The 22,699-nt window shown below is 44.3% G+C and overlaps 1 protein-coding gene across 2 annotated transcripts in view; it reads right to left on the bottom strand.

Moving 5' to 3' along the window:
* The window catches only part of DAP (death-associated protein), a 62,631-nt gene extending 41,678 nt beyond the window's left edge, over window positions 1–20,953 (bottom strand). The window contains exon 1 of one of the 2 annotated variants that reach the window (XM_011978058.1): window positions 20,857–20,953. In XM_011978058.1, coding sequence (XP_011833448.1) covers window positions 20,857–20,939 — 83 coding nt within the window. In that variant the 5' untranslated portion in view covers window positions 20,940–20,953. The remainder of the gene's footprint in view (window positions 1–20,856) is intronic. The other variant, XM_011978057.1, reaches the window with a different exon arrangement.
* Between the last annotated feature and the right edge of the window lie 1,746 nt (window positions 20,954–22,699).

A 22,699-nucleotide genomic window follows, 5' to 3' on the forward strand; every position in this document is an offset into this window, starting at 1 on the left:
GGGTGTGTGTGTGCATGTGTGTGGAAGGGTGGGCGTGTGTGGATGCGGAAGGGTGTGTGTGTGTGCATGTGTGTGGAAGGGTGTGTGTGTGTGTGCATGTGTGTGGAAGGGGGTGTGTGTGTGTGCCCATGTGTGTGGAAGGGGGTGTGTGTGTGTGTGTACATGTGTGTGGAAAGGCGGGGGTGTGTGTGTGCATGTGTGTGGAAGGGTGTGTGTGCGTGTGCATGTGTGTGGAAGGGTGTGTGTGTGCATGTGTGTGGAAGGGTGTGTGTGTGTGCATGTGTGTGGAAAGGTGGGGGTGTGTGTGTACATGTGTGTGGAAGGGTGTGTGTGTGTGTGTGCACGTGTGTATGGGTGTTCATAACAGAAGGTGCAAGACCTCTGAGTCAGAGAGAGCAGCAAGAACATCTTGGCACTAGTTTGCTAAGTGCCAATCCCCACAGTGATGTGACACGGTGAGGGCCAAGTGTTACCTAGACATGTAGTGGAATCATCACAGAAGAGAAACCCCAGAATTAGGGAACACTGACCTTGTACAGGGCTGCTGGTGACCTTCCCTCTCCACTATCGAGAGGGAGAGAGACTTAGCTTGATCCTGGAATGTAAGCAACTGTTTCAGGGGAGCGCAAAGGAGACTTCTGTAAGCTGTATTGTCCTAAAATGTCTCCTTATACAAACATTATTAACTTGGCTGTAAATGTCTTTGCTCAGAGGACCTGGACTGTGCAGAAACATGAGATGTTCGTGGGAACGGTCTCTCAATGTGCCCATGTGTCAGAATGGGTGGCTGGCACACAGCAGGCAACAGTACCTGGCCCCTGTCCCGGGGGAGCCTGTAGTCTGAGAACTACCCACAGTGGAACCACAGTGTCATGAGAGGGGAAGTCCCAGGTGCCTGTGGGAACACACAGAGGTCAGCACACCCTGATGAAGGCAGGGCTGTCAGGAAAGCGTTCCTGGGGCTGACTTCCGAGCTGAGACCTGATGTTTAGATTGGCTGGTTCTAAGTGCCAGGCAGGGAGCCCTGACAGTTGGCCATGACAGGGTGGTGGGGATGGGGCCTGTTGCCTTGCTCCTGATGGTAAAGGGCCTGACTTCATTCTGAGGGTTTAGATGTGGGGGACTGGGGAGAGGGAGAAATACATGTTGATTCCCTGGTTCTGGCTTGGACAACTCTGTATCCAAGTTAGGAGAGCCTAGTAACAAGATGGAAAGGGGAGCAGAGTTTGAGGGATGAAAATAGTGTGCTGTTTGTAGGCAATTTGCTGTGTTTCTGGGAGTATAAATTGAGATATTCAATCTATGCAGTCATCCCTTGGCATCCATGGGAGAGTAGCTCCAGCACTCCTGTGGAGACCACAATCCTACAGATGCTCACGTCCCTGATATAAAATAGTGTAGTATTTGTGTATAACCCCCACATACTTTAAATCATCTCCAGTTAGTTACAATTTCTAATAAGATGTAAATGCTATGTAAAAAGCTGTTACCCTGTATTGTTTAGGGAAGATGACAAGAAAAAAAAGTCTGTACATGTTCAGTACAGATGCAATAATCCATATTTTTTTTCCTGAATGTTTTCAGTTCACAGTTGGTTGACTCTATGGTGGGTTGAATCCTTCAATGGGGAACCCACAGACACAGCAGGCTGACTGTCTATGATTAATAGGCAAAGAAAAGAACATGAAGGCAGTCGTAACTTACTTTTTTTTCTGGACATCAGAAAGTGAGATTTTATTTTTTGTATTTATTTACTAATATTTGTTTACAAATATTTATTCTTTTGATAATTATTTGTTAATCTTCTTTTTAATCCATTGGGAATTTGATGTGTTTATTATTGACTTATATGAACTTCCCATTCATTTTTAGTCTGTATTAGGTTTTCTGCTATCACTGCTACTTTTTAGAATCCTTAAGTGTGGAGTTACTTAAAATGCTGGGGGAAAGATTTAGACTGAGCCCAAGGGATAGGCCAAAAAGACAGCGAGGAAGACCTCTGATGGACCAAGACTATGTTATTTCGCCCTATTTTCAGAGCTTCAGGGAAATTAAATATAAACAGATGTATTAAATATAAACAGTCAATTCTGCGTTTAAGAAATTAAAGCAGTGCTACTAATTGATGATTTTACTGATTTGTTATTGTTCTTGAGAAAACCTGACCTTCCAGTAAGTTCAAGTAAACAGATATAATCACCAAACTCCTGGGTTCAAATTAATCACACACTATGAAAAACATGTCTAGACTTAGACACAACTTTTGATCATGACCACAGCACTGGGCAGGGGGCCGGACTGTGGGGCTAACCCACGAAGAAGGTCTGGAGAGATACCCCCATGTGGCACCCTTGTGTCAAAGTGTGAGTGAACTGGGGGGAGAGATGCGGAGAGGAGAAGGTAGGTAGGGGGAGGAAAAGGTAGGTAGGGGGAGAGGGGCAGCCAGCACCATTCTCAGCATCAGTGACATCATTTATTCTGCTTTTTCCAAAATGAACATTGATGCTGTTCCCCCAATCAGTAAAGATTCGCCATATTTCCACCTCTCGAAATTCTATGTGTTTTTTCAGGTTCAAAGGGTATCAACTTTCTCATGTTAATTAAACAGCATGTTAACTGACAACATCCATGTTGTTAATTGTCCTAGTTTTTTCCTCAACCCACAGAACTTATTTAATATTGCAGGGTATCAACAACACTTTTCCCACAAAAAGTGTAGGTTTCAAAAATGTCAAAACAATTCCCTCATGTCCACTTCCCACTGAAGGATAGCTGAAAGTTAACCTCAGCTACAGAGGTCATGCTCTGCTGTTCTGTAGGTAGGAATGTTAGATAAATGCAATGAATTCATGTTCTTATAATCAAACAAACTTTATACCCAACCTCTATCTTTGAAAATAGGCTCCCATATCAGAACATGTATATTTCTACTCCATCATCTTAGCTTTCCTCCCCTTCATTTCCTACCTCCCACGATGTTCCCCCAAAAAGTAAACAGCAATTACTTTTCTTAATTTAGATTGGCCAAAATTGCCCTAAATTTCATTATCACTCTGAAACTGCAACAAAGGAATGCTCAACAGACGTCATTTATAATCTTTATTCCTGACTTACATAAATTCAAAGTGATCTAGTTAGAGGTTTTGCCAAATTCTTGGAATACCAAAGACATCCCCTATTCTCCAGTGTTCTTTCTTCGGTTGTCCTACCTAGAATGCCAGGGCAACTACAGCCAACCACATTCTGACTAGCACACCAAACACTCTTGATCGTGCCTAGTTTGCAGGATCCTTAGCCTCAGGCTTGCCCATACATCCTGAAGCCATGTCCAAGAGATGCTACTCTGGTTCCCCTTAGCAGAAAATTCATCTTTACAGCGACCCCAAGTTAACAGTGGAGCAGACGTGCTCAGACATCCGGGTGCTGCCAGAGCCTGCCTGGCGAGCTTCTGCATGCATTTGTGGGCCCACAAGGACACTGACTGCACAGCTGTGTCCTGGGGCAGCTACCCTAGCATCTGTCTTCATTTCCTTTGCATTCTGCAGAGGGCCTTGGCTACGATTAACAGTGGTTACAAAAATTCAATTAGGCTGTCCTCACGGGCGGTGTTCTCAGGAGATAAAGACCCCTCACTGCCCCTTGCCTTCTGTGCTTTCTTTGCAGCATTGCTAAGTCTACTTGCCACAGCTCATCTTCAGCTGTCCATGTGCTTATCATCTGTTGTTCCCAGTGGCCTGCTTGCCCTGTGAGAAGAGGGATTTTATTTTGCTCACGAATGTGTCCCCACTGTGTAGAGAGTACCTGGCACAGACAAGGCACTTACGGACATCAGGGGAATAAGCAAATACCCATGTGCAGTGAGTAGGTGCTCAGATGTGCGTGCCAGGGAAAACAGCCAAGGGCTGCTGCTGAAAAAATTATGAGGACACAAAACCCTGTCCTATACAAGTCTACTACAAGAGTGGGGCACTGAGAGCCCTGGTGTGGGGGAATCTTTCTCTACTGAGAGCCCTGGTGGCGGGGGGAATCTTTCTCTACTGAGAGCCCTGGTCGGGGGGAATCTTTCTCCACTGAGAGCCCTGGCAGGGAGAATCTTTCTCTACTGAGAGCCCTGGTCGGGGGGAATCTCTCTCTACTGAGAGCCCTGGTCGGAGGAATCTCTCTCTACTGAGAGCCCTGGTCGGGGGGGAATCTTTTCTCTATGGAGAGTCCTGCGGGGGAAGGGAGGAATCTCTCCATAGCTTTGGCTGGTGCCAGTTGTACCTCAGAACCTGGACCTGGATTCTGATCTCTTGCTACCAGCCACATTGACTTCAGATCCCAAGTCCTGTGCGAGGGTTCCTGAACCTCAATGCCCAGGCTCCAGGTCCTAACATTTGGCTCAGCGGTGCTCCCTGCACTTCATTCCTTTTCTGTACAGACCTGGGCCGCCTCCTCATCCCTACTACTCCAGGAGACCTCCCCAGCCTGGCTTCTGCCCGGCCACACTGCCTGTGGTGCTGGTCTTTGTGCCTGACTTCCCAACCTCCATGCCACTGCAAACCGCACATCTAAGGCAACTGTAGCAATGTCTGACTTAGGGATAGTCAGATCATCCGATTCTGGCCAAGGAGTTTGCTAGGGGGCTTCTGACGAAGCTTTACTTCCTCCTAAAAAGAGATGAAAGAGGAGATGCCTGTTTCTCCCTCTCAATGCCACTTGTCTGGGTATGAAGCATGGATCCACTACGGCCAACCCTCTGCCAGCCTGTGGAGGCAGCTGCTCCAGGAGGAGGGCAGAGAGGTGGCCCTGGAAGAGTCCCAGGGACCCACCTCTCCTGTGGTCAATCCCATCCTGAGACTTCTTCAAAGAGTCAATGTGTCCTTGCTGCCTGGGCCTGCAGCCTGGCTGCATGAGATGCCTCTCTCCCCAACCCTGAAGGGGCCTGACGTCCCTGAGGAGTTCAGCCATGGCCCTCCAAAAAGTCCTGTCACCACAGTGAGCTTCCACTTTCTCAGCGATGACAATGTGCGGGCTGAACCTAGCCATGGTTCCCAATTGTCAGGCATAAGGACTTCCTTTTTATTGAGGTAACATTCATAGAACATTTTAACCACCTTAAACTGTACAATTTAGTGGCTTTTAATACATTCGCTATGTTATGCAACCACCACCACCATCTAATTCCAGAACTTTCATCATCCTCAAAAGCAATCGATACCCATTAAGCAGCCACTCACCATTCCCCTTTTTCTCCTCAGCCCCTGGCAACCAGTCATCTGCTGCCTGTGTCTATGCATTTGCTTATTCTGGATATTTCATATAAATGGCCTTGTTGAATATGTGGCCTGGTGTCTGGTTTCTTTTAAGTAGCACAATGTTTTCAAAGTTCCTCCATGACCATACCATTAATCAACCACTCCATTCTTTGTATGAATATACCATGTTTTGTTTCTCCACTCATCGGATGATGAACATTTGGGCTGTTTCAATTTTTTGGCTATTGTGAATAATGATGGGATGAACATTCATGTACAAGCTTCTGTTTGAGCACTTGTTTTCAGTTCTCTTGAGTATATACCTAGGAAGGGAACTGCCAGGTACACTCATGTACAAGTTCCTGTTTGAGCACCTGTTTCCAGTTCTCTTGAGTGTATACCTAGGAAGGGAACTGCCAGGTCACATGGAAATGCTGTTCAGCTTTCTGAGACTCCACCAAACTGCTTACCACAGCAGCAAGGGCCTTGTTTTTTGTTTTAAAAATATTTTTATTATGGTTAAAAAACATATATCACAAAACTTACCATCTTCACCATTTTCAGTGTACAGCTTAGTAGTGTTAAATATATTTACATTGTTGTGAAACAGATCTCCAGAACTTTTTCATCATGCAAATCTGCTACTTTGTACACATTAAACACTAATCCACATTCCCCCTTCCCCAAGTCCCTGGTAAGCACCATTCTAACTTTCTGTATCTATGAGTCTGACTACTTTGGATACCGCACATACATAGAATCAAGCAGTATTTTTCCTTTGGTAGCTGGTTTCTTTCACTTGGCATAATGACCTCCAGGTTCCCCCATGATGTGGCATATGACAGGATTTTCCCCTTTTTTAAGGTTGAATAAATATTCCTGTGTGTGTGCGTGTGTGTACCCTACATTTTGTTTCTCCATTCATCTGTTGATGGGCACGCTGAGTCGTTTCCACCTCTTGGCTACTGTGAACAGTGCTGCTATGAGCACGGGTGTACAAATATCTCTTGGTGACCCTGTTGCTTTCGATATATGCCCAGAAGAGGACAAGGGCTAATTTTTAACAAAACACTTTGTGGATTGCTACCCGATATATGTTTCACTTTTGGTATCTAGATCCTTCTGGATCTTTAGCAAAATCTGACATCTCACCTCTCAAGGCCCCCCACTTAGGAGCACCTGGATTAAGTGATCCTCAGGTTATGTCCAACTCTAAAGCTGCTGATTCTATGAGAATCCCTTGAGTAGACCACCACCCTTGATACTCCAGCCCATATTAATTCTACAGTAATGACTACAGTCCTGCCTTGGGGGATGTGCACAAAAATCAAAGTAAACATCCTGCCTAGAGAGAAGGGAAGGCCCAACAGAACATGTGAGGATAAAGAATTTTCTTCCCCAACATGGCTACTACTGCATTCACTTTTTTTCACCAACTGGAAAATAAGAAGTAATAAAGTTAATTGACTATATTATCTTTAGAGAATCAAAGTCCAAGATGATTATTACCGATTCACCAAGTATTTTCTGAGTGCTATGCCTTCTGAGACAATTGAAGTCAACAGGGCTTATTTAGATAAAAAGGATTTAAAAACTTCAGGCCTAGTCATTTTAATGTAATAAACTCAATAAGGGCTCTTACTTTGATGTGGTTATTATTACATATTTCATTCTATAAAATCCAAGCACTGGAGAGTTGATTTAAATTCAGTTCATATGTTTATGTAATAACAAAACACTCCTGATAAATAGTGCAACCTTTTGAGTCACACCATAAAAGCAAAAGAGCCGTCCGTTCCAACAGGCTGACTGCAGTGCAGACGCACAGAGCAGAGCCTGGAAGGGAGAACTGATAGCCCCATTTCCTTTCTTCCCTCCTCCCATCAGATCAAAAGAGCCCTGCCGGTGTAGATGGGAGTATGACAATCTTAGAAGGAGGCTGGGACCTGTGGAAGGAGAGACAGCAGGAAGGGGCCATTCGGAAGCTCATAAATCACACCTGGTTTCCACATCTGTTACGTAGCCAGATGTTGTACAAACACTGTCTCAAAGCCTATTACCAGCAGCCACTGGCCCCGGAGGAAAGCCTGGCCACCCGCACTTTCTTTCTCATTCCCAAATCTAAGGAGTTCAGCCAGGATCTCGTGACATATGGGTACCCATATGCTCCATCTCTCCGTGGCGAGGCTTTGATTCACTGCCTGCCAGCCTCAAGCCTTTCTCTGGCGTCCACCTCCAGGAGAGGAGGAATCAGGCTACATTCACTGGGAATCCTGACAGTGCTATTACTCTGTGTTCATAGGGTGATTCTGGGCAAAACTCCTTAAAATGCTCACAGTGTAATTTCTACTGATCATGCTAAAATACACATATCCACAGGTGTTGGGAGAAATGTTTAATTTCTATTATATACAACAGCAAAAGTGGTATTGGGCCATGATGAATTAATCTATGATTAAGGCAGTCCCTTGTGCTTAAGGCGGCAATTATTTAGCTGGGAAAATGAGCTAAACATGAAGATATATTCTATTCACATTTATTTTTTATCTAAAGAAACAAAATGAATTAAGCTTTGCCACTATTTACTATGCGGCCCCCAGGCAGACTGTCCCTCACCAGCCTCCTGGTCCTGAGAGCTTCCGGGGAAGCAGCGGGGCCGCCACCCACAGGCCTCCATGCCCTTCACTTGCTTTCAGTGTCTTGCAACATATCCATGACTCCATCTGGTTAACGGGGTAATGAGTTCAATTCTCTAGTATCATCCTGAATATATCCCAAGTGCCTCAAACTGTGCTCAGATGTTGAATTTAGAGTGAATTTAAGCTGACTTTTACAAAATGGACAAGTGGCTTAACAAAATTCCTGAAAAAATAACCTCTGGAGGCTGAAGTTAATCGCAATACAAGCACAAGTGAACATAAGCAAAGAGAAGCGCTCCTACCTGTTGTCATTGGTCTCCATGTTACAAATGTCAACGACCCAATCACATCTGACAAGCAGCAGCTCTCCCCCACAAAACCTAAAATTGCCTGGAAGCCCATTCGAAATTTAGATTTACATCCTGAATTATTAACGAGAAATCCCATCTCCAGGGTATCTGGACCTTGAGATTAGCTAATGATAGTCACTAGAAATAGCAAGACATTTAAAATATTGCTTATTTCATCTTTATCAAATATCTTACCATCCATTTTGTGTATGTTTCGTAACTTATCTAATGGCAGTGTAGTGCACATGTATACTTTTAAAATGAATATACATATATTGGGGATGCATGCAGAAAACATTTTTTTTTTTTTTGAGATGGGGTCTCGCTCTGTCGCCCAGGCTGGAGTGCAGTGGCGCGATCTCGGCTCACTGCAAGCTCCGCCGCCTCCTGGGTTCACACCATTCTCCTGCCTCAGCCTCCCTAGAAGCTGGGACTACAGGCGCCCGCCACCACGCCCAGCTAATTTTTTTGTATTTTTAGTAGAGACAGGGTTTCACCGTGTTCGCCAGGATGGTCTTGATCTCCTGACCTCGTGATCCGCCCGCCTCGGCCTCCCAAAGTACTGGGATTACAGGCGTGAGCCACCGCGCCCGGCCAGAAAACATTTTTCTTAATTGATGGAGTGTGTGATCAAATTTGGGGCTACACCACCGTACACAGCATGCCCCTGGCCAGGAAAGCGGGCTGCTGCAGTGCTCAGCCTGGGCAACAGTAAACACTGGCACAGGGGAAGAGAGAATCATTTACCGTGTAAGCATCACAGTCAACAAATTACCGTGCTGTCTTTGCTGTTGGGATGCCCACAGAGCCGGGAACTGCCAGCTGATGCCTAGTGTCACAAGGTGCTGCTTGCTTGTTGTGGGTTGAATTTACGTTTCCCCAAGAAACATAGGTTGAGATCCTAGGCTTCAGTACTTAAGGGCATGACCCTATCTAGACAAGGTTGTTGCAGATGTAATTAGTTAAGAAGAGGTCATACTGGAGAAGGGCAGGCCCCTAATCCAATGGGGCGGGTGTCTTTATAAAAAGGGGAAGTTTGGTCACAGACAAGCACACAGGGAGAACGTCAGGCAAAGGCAGCAGAGTGAGGCTGCCACCAGCCAAGCACTACCAGAAGCTGGGAGAACCCGCGACAGACCTTCCCCAGCACCTGCAAAGGGAGTATGGTCCTGCCGACACCTTGATCTCAAGCTTCTGGCCTCCACAACTGTGAGACGCTACATTTCTGTTTTCAAACCACCCAGTTTGTGGAACTTTGTTATGGGAGCCCTAGGAAAACAAATGTGCTGCTTCTCGGCGGAGAGGCAGCCGGCCTGCCCGGAAGTTCTGCCCACTCTAACCTGGGTGGAGATGAGAGTGGGTTTGTCCTAATGGCAATCTCGATGCTGCCATTGGAGAGGCTGCCAGGTGCCAGCTCTCCCTGGGCAGCCTCGCTCGCGCAGATGTCATCCTGCATGGGGCTTCACACGCAGCGGATGCTGCCAGCAGACTCGGCTGCCGTCAGGGGGTTTGAGGGCTTGTGCTTGTTCTGTCAACTTTCTGCTGCCCAAGTTGCCACAGGCAAAACGCTTACTTTTACCACTCCCCTGCTGGCACATAATCTGTGACACTTCAGCAATGCCCCATTTTGCCTACAGCCTTGGTCTCTGAGTCTCAGTCTGACAAACCCGACAGGAAGAGTTGCCCAACAGCAACGGGAATCTTCCTGATTCTCCTTCCCAGGGCAGATGCGCTATTTGTTACTATTTTATGCTGCCATGAAATCAGGACTGCTTTTTATTCTGGGGGTCTTGCTGTGCCTTCCATACAGCTTCTCCCTGGAAGAGGCATCTCAGTCCATAAGCAGTGACAAGCAGTTACCCCTCAAACAGACATTCCATGTCACTCAGGGCCCAGGCCATGTTGCGGCTCTGCCTTTGGCCAGGGCAGGGCTGTGTGGCCCACGGCACTCCAGCACCTGGGTCAGCTGCTGCTGGCAAGTGGTGGGCCCTGCCTGCCAGCACAGGGCACTCACAATATTGGAGCTGAGCCCGGTACGGTGGCCCATGCCTGTAATCCCAACACTTTGGGAGGCGGAGGCAGGCAATCAGCTGAGGTCAGGAGTTTGAGACCAGCCTGGCCAACACGGTGAAACCCCACCTCTACTAAAAGTACAATAATTACCCAGGCATGGCATGTAGCCTGTAATCCCAGCTACTCGGGAGGCTGAGGCAGGAGAATCACTTGAACCTGGGAGGTGGAGGTTGCAGTGAGCCGAGATCACGCCACTGCACTCCAGCTTGGGTAACAGAGCGAGACTCTGTCTCAACACAAACAAACAAACAAACAAACACACACTGGAGCTGACAGCTGGCCGGCGCTCAGCATCCCTGGTCTGCTGAAATCTCCACACACATCATAGAGAACAGGGACACGCCCCTTTTAAAAGGCAGCTGACAACTAGCCTGGATACAAAAGGTGACATTGGAACTTAAGGGTGATGTCGAAATTGGTTCACCAAACGGCTTAAAGTTCAAACATGCAAATCATGGCTCAAAGATAAAAATTTCCAGGCATACAGGCCTGAGATTTAAGCTGGCACATGGCTGGGCCATCTTTTCACTGAAGTTTAAAATTTTCTGTTTATTATCTTAATGATAATAATGAGAACCATTAAAAATTGCCATAGATCACCATTTGGCATCTGCTACGGGTTGACTTGCGCCTTCCAAAAAAGGCATGTTGAAATCCTAACTCTCAGCACTTCAGAATGTGAGCTTATTTGGAAATGGGATCTTTATTAATCCAGTTAAAATGAAGTCATCAGGATGGATCCTAATCCAGTATGACCAGCGTCCTTATGAAAAGGGGAAATTTGGACACAGAGACATGCAAAGAGGAAAGACGATGTAAAGAGACAAAGGGAGAAACCATGTAAAGGCACAGGACTGGAGTGACGCATCTACAAGCCAGGGGATGCCAGAGATTGCTGGAAACCACCAGCAATGGAGCAGCATGGAACACATGCTTCCCACAGCTCTCAGAAGCCACCAACCTGCCAACACCTTGCTTTCAGCCTTCTGGACTCCAGAACTGAGATGACAAATGTGTTATTTGAAGCCACCCAGGTTGTGGCATTTTGTTAAGGCAGCCCTGGGAAATAAATACAGTATCTCTACAGTAGTCACTGTTTCAGGCAAGCATCATCAGTGAGTGCTCAAAGTAGCAGACGAAAGTTTGATGAGAAACACGGTACCAATAGAGTTGCAAAGTATTCCCCCGTGAGATACGTATGAATTACAAAGGGTAAAACAGTAAACTGATAGAGGAGAAACTTGGCAGATGCCATCTTAACCTAATGATCAAAGCTAGCATCACTGGCCATGAGATGGGGAGTGGAGGACAAGACCTCGCCTCGTGCGGTCCCTGCCCTTAAAGCAGGACATGAATTCAATCGTGGAGGTACATCAGAAAAACTGAACTGAGGAACATCCTACAAATAAATGACCTATGCTCTTCAAACATGTTAAGGTCATGAAAGATTTTAAAAAGCTGGACAACTGTTCTAGATTAAAGGCGACTAGAGAGATATCACTGAATGAAGGTATTATCCTGGACTGAAATTTGTGGCAGTAGTGGGAAAACGGGCCAAGTCTGAAGAGTCTGTAGATTAGGCAACACTACTGTTTCAATGTTAGTTTCCTGATTTTGATAATTATACAGTACTTGCTTTTAGTAAACATACACTAAAGTATTCCAGAGTAAAAGGGCTCTTCAGAAGAAAGTTCGTATAAACAGACAGATACAGATTTAGGCATATGTGAGGGTAAGAAATGGGAGGAAATTCTACCATATGGGGAATATGGTCAGGGGTAGATGGGATTTTTTTAGTACTTTTTTTTGGGCAACTTTTCTGTATGTCTGAAGTTATTTCAAAATAAAAAGTTTTAAAAATTCCCACAGATGTAATAACAGCTATCACTTAATATGTGACTGAGATGGTTGAGGTGTTTTTACATGTTGTCTAATTGACCAGTGAATTATAATCACATGAGGCAAATACTATGATTCCCACTGGCACTCTAGGCCTCACCCAGGACTAAGCAGAGGCCCACCTTGGTTGGAAAGGGATGGGGGAATTGAAAGGCTCTTACCCACAAGGCTCAGCATACACACAGAGCCTGCTGAAGTCCAACGGCAGGGCAGGAAAATAGACACACCTTCAAGGCACTCATATCCTAAGCCACTACAAGTGGGAAGGTTATAATCCTACCTTCAATTAATTTGATGTTTGTGAAGTCTTCAGTCTAACTAAAGCAGAAACACAGCCCAGACCCGGTTCAACGATAAATACTAAATTCACACACACACACACACACACACACACACACACACGAATGGGTTTGAACAGAAAAGCATGCTGTTTTCTGGACTGATGTAAATATTATTTACTTCAGCTTCTAGTGTTATTTCTGTCTCTGTCATTCTTTTACACACCAGGTTTTACTTTAGTTAAAAATTAAAAGACCCTCAAAGAAGTGATGTGACCCATTGTAAAGGAACAGTTAACAGAACAAAGGACCAAGCCTGGATGTCAGACCCATCAGATGAAGATTTAAAATAACTGTGACAAATACGTGTGAAAAGACAGAAAATTTCAGCATGGAAATGGAAGCTATGTATTTTTAAAAGCCAAATGGAAGTGGAAATGAAAAACAGGATATCAGAGATGAAGAATTCTTTCACTGGACTTATCACCACACTGGACACAAGAGAAAAGAGTCAGGTTCAAAAGAAACCATCTACACTGAAATAAAAGAGGAAAAAGGAGTCAGTGGCAAAGGGGAGAAAAACAGAGTATCTGAGGCCTGTGAACATATCAAATGGTTTAATACGGGTATAATTGGAGTCTCAAAAAAAGAAGAGAAAAATGAAGCAAAGAAATTTTTGAAAAGACAATGGCCAACAATTTTTCCAAGCTGATGACCCCAAATCATAGATCAAAAATACTCAGTGAAAGTAAGATACATACAAAGACAACCAAACTTGGTGCATCACAAACACACTGTTGAAAAACAGAAATAAAGAGAAAATCTTGAAAGTAACAATAGGTAAACAGAAACATTACGTACAGAGAAAAATGACAAGAATTACGGCTGACTTCTCACTGTACACAATGGAAGCCAGAAAAAATGGAATGCCACCTTACCCGGCCATGAAAACATCTTTCAAAAGTAAAAGCAAAACGAAGACATTTTTGGAAAGACAAAACCTGGAAGAATTCATCTCCAGCAGACATTTACTATCACAAATATTTTCAGAAAGAGAATAAAACAGATAGAAACCTGGTGGGAAGAAAGAAAGGACACCAGACAGAATGAACATTAGATGCACATAATGAATCTTTAAAAGATATTTCATATCTATCTTTCTTTAAACATCTTTAAAAGGCTACCATTAAAAACAATAACAATATAAGTGGAAGTTGTAGTCAGTGGTGTGTTGGAGCTGACTGACACTGGCATGTAGAGCTGACTGTTCACATACATGCCTTCACAAGTCTATGTTTAGTGATGTCATGTTGTTAGTTTAAAATTGGCTGTAGCTGGGTGCAGTGGTTCATGCCTGTAACCCCAGCACTTTGAGAGGCTGAGGTAGGAGGATTGCTTGAGCTTGAGAATTTGAGACCAGCCTGGGCAATGTGGTGAGACCTGGTCTCTACAAAAAAAATTTAAAAATTAGCTGAGTGTGGTGGTGCACACCTCTAGTCCTAGCTACTTGGGAGGCAAAGATGGGAGGACCGTTTGAGCCCAGGAAGCTGAGACTGCAGTGAGCCAGGATCATGCCATTGCAATCCAGCCTGAGTGGCAAGATGAGACCCTATCTCAAAAAAAAGCAGGTTGTGGGGGGGGAGGGGCGGCTGTGGTAGGAGTATTCACACTATAAAAATAACAAATGCTACAAATTGGGGCTTTTAACATTTTTTTCTTGGAGGGCCAGGAGTCAAGTAATCACCAGCACATTATTTTTTATAGTACTGGTAGAAGTATATGATAAAACACAAAGTGGGTAGAGTGGTAATTAGAAGTATACTGTTGTAAGTTTCTTAAGTTGTTTATAAAGTAGTAGACTAGTTTTTGAAGGCAGACTAAGTTAAAATGAGGGTTGGCAAAGCTGTTCTATAAAGGGCGAGACAGTAAGTTCAGTCCATCATTACTATTTATGTATTCCATTTTTGTAAACTTGCCTACTTGCTAAAATTTATTTGTAACCCCAAAATCAAACACACGTTGCACCTTCATGGTCATTCACAGACACAGGTAGAGCAGCAAAGGCTTTTTATAGTATTTTTTGTGACAATCAACCTACATTTTCCCAGTTGAGGCTGAAGGTGGTGCTCTGCCTTGTTTCCGTTTTCATACTGTACACAATGTGCTTCTCATGGCTTCCACGGTAAAGACACTCTTTTCATTTTGTTTTGTAATTAACAAATATATTGGGGAAGATACTTTGAGACTATGCAAATATCCTGTTGACTACATAAATACCGTGTTTTTCCTCAAACTTTTACCCATTAATTCTGACATCCATCAGTGGATCTTGTCTACAACAATTACTGTGCTGTTCGCCTCCTGGTGATATTCTAGTTACCTCCTTTCTTACACATTAAGTAACTGGAGTTCTTCTACAAAAAATAGCTATCTGTTCTCCTGGCTTATTAATTCAATTATTTATATCAGTATGGACTCATGGATATTTATTTTACCGTATCGGTTAAAATCTAACACTAGCGGCCAGGCCCGGTGGCTCATGCCTGTAATCCCAGCACTTTGGCAGGCTAAGGCAGGTGGATCACAAGGTCAGGAGTTCGAGACCAGCCTCGCCAAAATGGTGAAACCCCATCTCTACTAAAAATACAAAAAAAATTAGCTGGATGTGATGGCAGGTGCCTGTAATCCCAAATACTCAGAGGCTAGGGCAGCAGAATCGCTTGAAACTGGAAGGCAGAGGTTGCAGTGAGCTGAGATCACACCACTGCACTCCAGCATGGGCAACAAGAGTGAAACTCCATCTCAAAAAAAAAAAGAAAAACCAAAAAAAAAACCCAATACTATGACTTTGTTGCAAATTATTCCAGCTAAGGCCATATAAGGAGATCCTTCAGCTGGGCTTCTGTAACATTCTGCCCCACCCCAAACCTTTCTGGAGAACTTCCTTATGTTCTGGCACTACAGTGTATTCCAGGCTCATCTAGTATTTTTCCTGTCGTGGCCTGGAATCAACTACTTCTCCAAGGAACCCTGGTTCCTCTGACTGGGGAATGGTGTTTAGACACCACAATCTGGGCCCCAGGGATGTTTATGGCTGCATGGGTGTCAGTTCTTCAGGCCCTCTCAGTGAACAAAGCTAGGAAATACAGGTATGACACTAACCCTCTCATCCATATTCATTTCTCTATATCTGTATAGGTATGTTTGTATCTACCATCCATCCATCCGTCCATCTATCCAAACCATATGTTCATACAGATACTTCCAGTTCCCATCCAACAGCACCAAGTTCATTTCGATCTTCTCCCTTTCCTATTTGTAACCTCTTTCTCTGACAGTGAGGAACTTGGCTCTTTGTTTGCTGAATCCTAGTATTCAAATAAGGCAATTTCAGAATTGCCAAACCATGCCCTTTAAGAAGCCTGTTTACTAACTGAAATACACCATTTATGCATAGTTCTTTATTGTCTTTGGCCTTATAGTAACCACTTAAAAATGTTGTTTTCCAAAGTTACTTAATAACTCCCCACCCCCCTCAATTTGGTTACATCAAGCAATTGCATTTCCCATTCCCTTCAATCCGTCGGTGCTTGTGTGCCATTTTGGGTCCCTCCCACCTCTTGGTTGATGTGAATTGTTGGCTTACTCGTCAGGTATGTGAAACAGTGCCGTGGTTCTAGGTCAGAACTATGCAAAAAGCCAAGCTCAGGGAAGAACTGTTCCTTATTCCCCATTCCAGTTTCTCCCTTCCTTCCACCCCTTTCCCATCCACCACTTGTCAGTGACCAAACCTGTTCTTTTCTGGTTTACCCCTTCTGTTACCCATTCCTTCTTAATATCTTGTACCAAGCCCAGTTTATGGCAGAATGTCAGTAACTGTTTGACATTCAACTGTTTTCTGTAGTGAACCCTGACTCTTGAAGTCCATTCTATGTCTGCGGTCTCTACATAATGAAACTGGCTACTTCATCTATGACACTTGACAAAAGGCTTGAAAACCACCACTTTCCTTAATTGGGTCAGCTCTGAGATGGAACCAAGCAGCCACACAGGGAAGTATTAGCTAATAATAATGAAGGCTATTACTCTTCCTGGACATGAAGAGCCACCAGTAACTAGAACTCAGGTTGATGGAAATTCTTTGGCAGCATTTTCACATTTTGGCTCTATTTTTTTTTTTAACACAGCATCTCAAAACAACTCGGAAGCATAAGAAATTATGTTTAAGTCTGTGGAAAGCTACAAGATTCAAGGGAATAAGAGTTGCATAAACAATTGCAAGAAAAATAACTACTAGTAAAAGTTTCAGGTTTTTTTTTCCTGTCAACACAATAACATCTTTAATCTTTCATTTGTCCCTTTTCTCTGTAATCAGTACTTGATTTTCCAATTAATGGGGAAGGAAGCCACCAGAGATGATTCAGTAAATTTAAAACTAGTCTTAAATGTCTGGCAAGGAAAAGGAAGTGTTGCAAATGTACATCTACGGCTAAGGAGGAAACTGGCATTTGGTGTTAGGTACTCATTTTCATATCTGAACAACACTGGGATCAAAATAAAATTTTAGGATCAGCGTAATGTGGATAGGAAAGTCACATATGCCATAAGACATTTCCAAGAGGATAATTAAGTGTTTTATACATTCTGCAAGTAAGTAGGCTTTTCCATACCTAAAGTAAAACCAGTCCAGTCCCCTGAAACCTTACTGTAAAGTGATAATTTGAGCATCTACTGATGATGAGGCATGAAAAGGGTAGGATTATGGGTTTCAGGAGCATAGACAAGGTTATGGGCAACCCCAGAATCAATGAGTTTCATTTACACAGAGATCAGGATTGTAGTCTCTGTGGCTCCAGGGACTTATGTGACATATCAGTGGCAAGGGCTTCCAAATCAAGACAGACTCAAGGCTAAACCCTGGCCAGGCCAATGACTGATTACATATCATTAGGTTGGAAACCTCCCTAAGCCTTGCTTTCTTCACCTCTATAATGGGCACAGTAATACCAACTTATGGGTGCAGTGAGCATTAAATCCAACGTGAAGCACTTAGCAAGTGCCCAGCAAAAAACAAGAGCTCAATGGATAAGCAAAGCCTTGTGGAGGAGCGTAGGGAATCCGGAAACTGCCACCAGCGCTGGAATGCTGGCGCTGCCACTTACCATGTGCCCTTGGAAAAGTCACTTCACTCTCAGAGCTGTTGAAGAGAGAGTAGTAATTCAGAATGGGAGTAATGGCCAATAATAACCGGCTCTGAGATAGGGATGATGACAAAGTGAGTAGTAGCACAGACCAAATGAATTAATATGAACACAGCAGTTAGAACAGGGCCAAGCTCATTGCACTCTGTAAGAATGAGTGATGATGATGATTAATTATGATTATTCAATCAGCCCACCAGAGAAATGGGGAGTGCGAGTGCACGGTGGTAAAAGTAAACTATTACACAGAGTACCAGGCCTGGTGGAGTGTGTTAGAAAGGGCTATTTTGGCACCTTACATCAATAGCTGAAGAGTATACACAGGCTTACCCCATTCTGTAAATGCTGTGTCAAGTTGTTTAACCCACAGCAGTAAACAGCCAAGCCAAAGTCAAGAGGACAAGTGCTAACACACTCATCAGGAATGTATCCTAGCAATTTGGCTGCAGGGAACAATATCAACAAAAGCCTTGCTGATGTGCTTTGCAAACCATACCCTGCAGTGGGCCTGCTTCAAAATATCTGGTTCTCTAGAGATAGAGAACAAATCTTTAAGGTAAATAAGATGCTACAATCTACAGTGCTGGGGTGCTCCATCTTTCTTCTTCAACCGTTCATCCTCTGGCTTATTTATTTAAATTGCTCATCTTCTAGAAAAGCTACATTTCAACTCATGAAAAAAATCAATACAAAGAAAACTAGTGGGCTGTTCTGTCCTTATTTCTAAACTTGCTAATAAATTCCTACCTCTCATTGTATTGACACTGTGTTAGGCAGGGAACTAGCTGTTGGGACCTTATTCCACTTAAACTCACCAAGAAAAGCATGTGTTTCATTAACTTTCCAGGACTCTTTCTTCCAGGCAAGGCGTTATCTCTTGCCCTCTTTCTTCCTTAGGGAAACAGGTGGTTCTGAAGAAGGGCAACGACACCCCAGGTTTCTTAGAGGGAAATTACTACAAGCTTACACACTCTTAGCCTCAATTCCCAAACTCCAGAATGCTCGGAAAATGGAAGGTTTCCTAATAAGTTATACTGAGGCAAAACTTAACCTGAAGTGACATGAGTCCCTAAATTTAAAAAAATTATCTAATTCGGTTTGAACATCACATACAGATTACAATATGCTGCCTCAGACCCCACTGGGGGTGCTATGTGGTATGTGCAAGGTTTTATTCTCCTAAAAGCAGTATTATCCTCCTAAACCCCCAAATTTCTCCATTCCAAAATAAGCCGGGCTGTAAGACTTTCAGATAGACAACTGTGAACTTATAGGAGAGTTGCTGATGCTGTTATGTTCCAAACACAGCTTTGTGAATACAGTCAATGAGAAAAATAATTCTAGTGTTTTCTTTTTTTTTTTTTTTTTGTGAGATGGGAGTTTCGTTCTGTTGCCACAGCTGGAGTGCAGTGGCACGATCTTGGCTCACTGTAACCTCCGCCTCCCGGGTTCAGGTGATTCTCCTGCCTCCCAAGTAGCTGGGATTACAGGCACATGCCACCACGCCTGACTGATTTTGTATTTTAGTAGAGATGGGGTTTCCCCATGTTGGCCAGGCTGGTCTCGCAACCCTGACCTCAAGTGATCCACCCACCTCGGCCTTCCAAAGTGCTGGGATTACTGGCGTGAGCCACCATGCCCTGAAAATTCTAGCACTTTCTTTAAACTGCCTTCTTTTAAAACCAGAACTGGGACTGAATCTTTACACTGCTAATCTCATGATTTAAAATGGACAATAATCACTAATAATCACTCAGAAATGTCACCCAAAATGCTGTCCTTCCCTCACATGGCCGCTCCATAACTCATACTGTCTGAGGTTTTATAGACAATACTCAATGCGGAAGGCTACTTAGAAGCAGACAGGCAGGGTTACCAAGAACATGTACCACTTCCTTATGTGGGTGCCTGCTCTTGGCAAGTACCCATTTGGAAGCCCAGCCCACTGAACACTGCATGAGAACTGGGTTGAAATTCCTGCTCCATTACCTAGCAAGATGCATGATACGGGCAAGCTGATATCCTCTTTGGGGTTCTTTTTCCTCGTGCACAAACTGGGGAGAATACCACCTACTATTCAGGATTGCTGGAATGAAATGAAATAAAAGCATGCACCTAATCCACAGGAATCAAGGTTAGCTTCTTTCCACAGCCTCTTTCCCTTTCCACACCCTCTCCTCTTCTGGCCGAGACATCATCTGGAGACAAGCTATAAGTAGAGAGCTCTAGTGTTTTCTCCTATGTGACGAGTTCCTGCAGAGGTGTGTTAGTGGTGCCTGTTTGCGTATTGCAAAGTCGAGGGAAAGGGATTCCTTTCAAGCTCCCTGAACCCAACTGGAAATCTGAACCTTTAAGGAAAATAGGCGTTGAGTGTGGGAGGAGGGGTCTGCAAGGAGACCCCTGTGCAGGCCCCAGGAGGGTTGGGAGCAGAGGTATCATATAAGGACACCCAGTCCTCATAAGGGCATGGCCTTGTAATTCTAGATCTGGCTGATGATCTGAGGGAGGAAATGCTTTAACCATTCTTAAATCAGAAGTTTTTGCCCCGGCTCCACAGACAGACAGGTCCACCCCTGAGGTTCAACCAGTGTGGCAGTTCTCAAGGGTCTCCATGTGATTTCAGTATGGAAGCCTAAGTTGCAAACTACTGCCCAGAAATTGTTAGTATTTGTTTCTCTGGAATGACAACAGAAACCTGGAGTACAAAAGACTCACAGGTGCAAGAATTTGCCTACTTTGTCCACTCTGGTGGTCTAGCCTTGGGGAGAGGGTGGCGGGCAGCTGTGTCCACCATCAGAAAACGAAGGGGCCACAGGCAGTTGCTCCTGCTTGGCTTGGCCTGCCCTGGCTTCCGGGAAGGAAGGCACACTGGCTACACCCAGGCACCTGCGCCGGTGGAGGTAGGTCTCTAACTGTGCAGACAGACGGGGCACCAGCCCTGGATGTGGGGTGGGAACAGGGGGGGCTCGTGGGAACTGGTCAGGGAAGAGGACCTCTAGGGGCTCTACTTCTCCCCTGAGAACAAAGCCCCCTCCTCCCTGATTAGGAAGGGAAAAATACACAGAACAGGGCCCCACATAGCCCGGGAGTTATCAGAATCATAGAACAGAGAACAAATGTTAACGTTTAACTGAATACGGTTTTTGGGAAACATGCTCAAGTCACCAGCATCGTCCCACCTGGGGCTTTCCCATTCCTGGTCATCCTTGTCCTTCTCTTCTTTGGTGTCTCCAGTATGTGGGTGTTTCTGCACAATTCGCATTCCACCAGCTTTCACTGAAATGAAGACAGACAGAGTGGGATTAATGTGGAAATGGGGCTGCCTGTGGATCAGGGGGACCAGTTGGAAAGGTTTTGGTTGCTCAATGGCCACAAGTTAGTCTGGAGAATCTGGCAATGACAATGATTAACTAGGGAAGGTCAAGGCTGTCGGGGTAAATTCAAAATGATACAGCACTCAGCATAATCTCTTACTATAGATCTGCTCAGAAACTTTCCAAGGCTCTTGCTTTTCTATTTGGTCACCTTTCAAGTATTTTGTAAGAGCAGCCATGTAACCAGGGCACAAACTACACAAAGAGCATGCATGGCTGCTGCTTTCAGTTCTCCACAGCCTCAACACAAGGGCTCACCTCAACCCTCCCCTCTGAAATTTACCTTCTCAAATATCGAAGATGTTTTTGATGGGGTGATATGGTGATGGGTGACATCGGACAGCTACTGTGCCTTCACAGAGCCCAGGCAATTGGCAACAAAACTTCTACTGCAGCTTTACCCAAACTGTGCTGTGAAAGCCTACTGCTGGCCAATGTTAACTTAGTTTCAAAAAACAGCTTTATTGATACGTAAGTCATGTAGAATACAATTCACTCATTTCAATGGTGTAATTCAATGGCTTTGAGTGCATTCAGAATTGTACAACCATTGCCATAATCAGTTTTAGGAGATTTTCATCACCCCAAACAGAAACCCCACACCCATGAACAGTCACCCTCCATTCCACCCCTCCCAACTCCAGGCCGCCAGTCACCTGAACGTGCTTATTCTGGACATCTGATATAAGTGGAATTATAAAATATGTGGCCTTTGGTGACTAGCTCCGTGCACTCAGCGTATTTTCAAGGTTCCTCCATGTTATAGAACATGTAAGTATCTCATTCCTCTTCTTGTCAAATAATATTCTATTGCATGGATATATCACATTGTATCTCTCCACTTGTCAATTAGACATTTGTGTTGTTTCTACTTTTTTGGCTATTATGAACAATGCAGCTATGAAGAACTTACACACAAGTTTTTGTATGGACATATGTTTTCATTTCCTTGAGTATATACCGAGAAATGGAACTGCCAGGCCACATGGTAACTCTGAATTTATCCTTCTGAAAACCACCAAGCTGTCTTCCAAAGCCTCCACACTATTTCACATTCCCACCAGTGTGTGGGTTCCAATTCTCCACATGTTCCCAACACTTGCTATTGTGTGTCTTTTTAATTATAGCCATCCTAATGGGTGTGATGTGGTCTCTTATTGTGGTTTGATTTGCAATTCCTTTATGGTTAATATGTTAATACTGTGTTGTAAGGGGTAGGGTGACCTAGGATCTAATAAGAGTGGGAAACGCTAGGTTGAACAAAATTAAATAGGTTTCCCCAAGGGAGACCTTCTTGGCCCTTAGTGTGCTACCCTGCATGAGGAAGACTTACGGCAGGCATAGAGCATGCCGGCTCTCCCCAGCCTATCTGACCACACAACTTTTTTTTTTTTTTTTTTGGTATAATACCAGTTATCCTCCATCAAGACCACAGTGTTCCATGGAACAGAATTTGGAAAAGCTGGCTGGCCCTATATCAAAAAGCCAGCCTCACATGGTAGCCACCAGCATGTGTTTTGGGGTCAGCACGTTCCTCCACGCCCTTAGCTATGTGGTCTCAGACTAGAGTCTCAGATTCTCAAAGACTCCCTGCTTCATCTGCAGAAAGGAGATAAACCTCCTCAGACTGTGGAGAGAGAGGTGTTCG

This window comes from Mandrillus leucophaeus, unplaced genomic scaffold (genome assembly GCF_000951045.1).
Source record: "Mandrillus leucophaeus isolate KB7577 unplaced genomic scaffold, Mleu.le_1.0 Scaffold188, whole genome shotgun sequence".
Lineage (NCBI taxonomy): Eukaryota > Metazoa > Chordata > Mammalia > Primates > Cercopithecidae > Mandrillus > Mandrillus leucophaeus.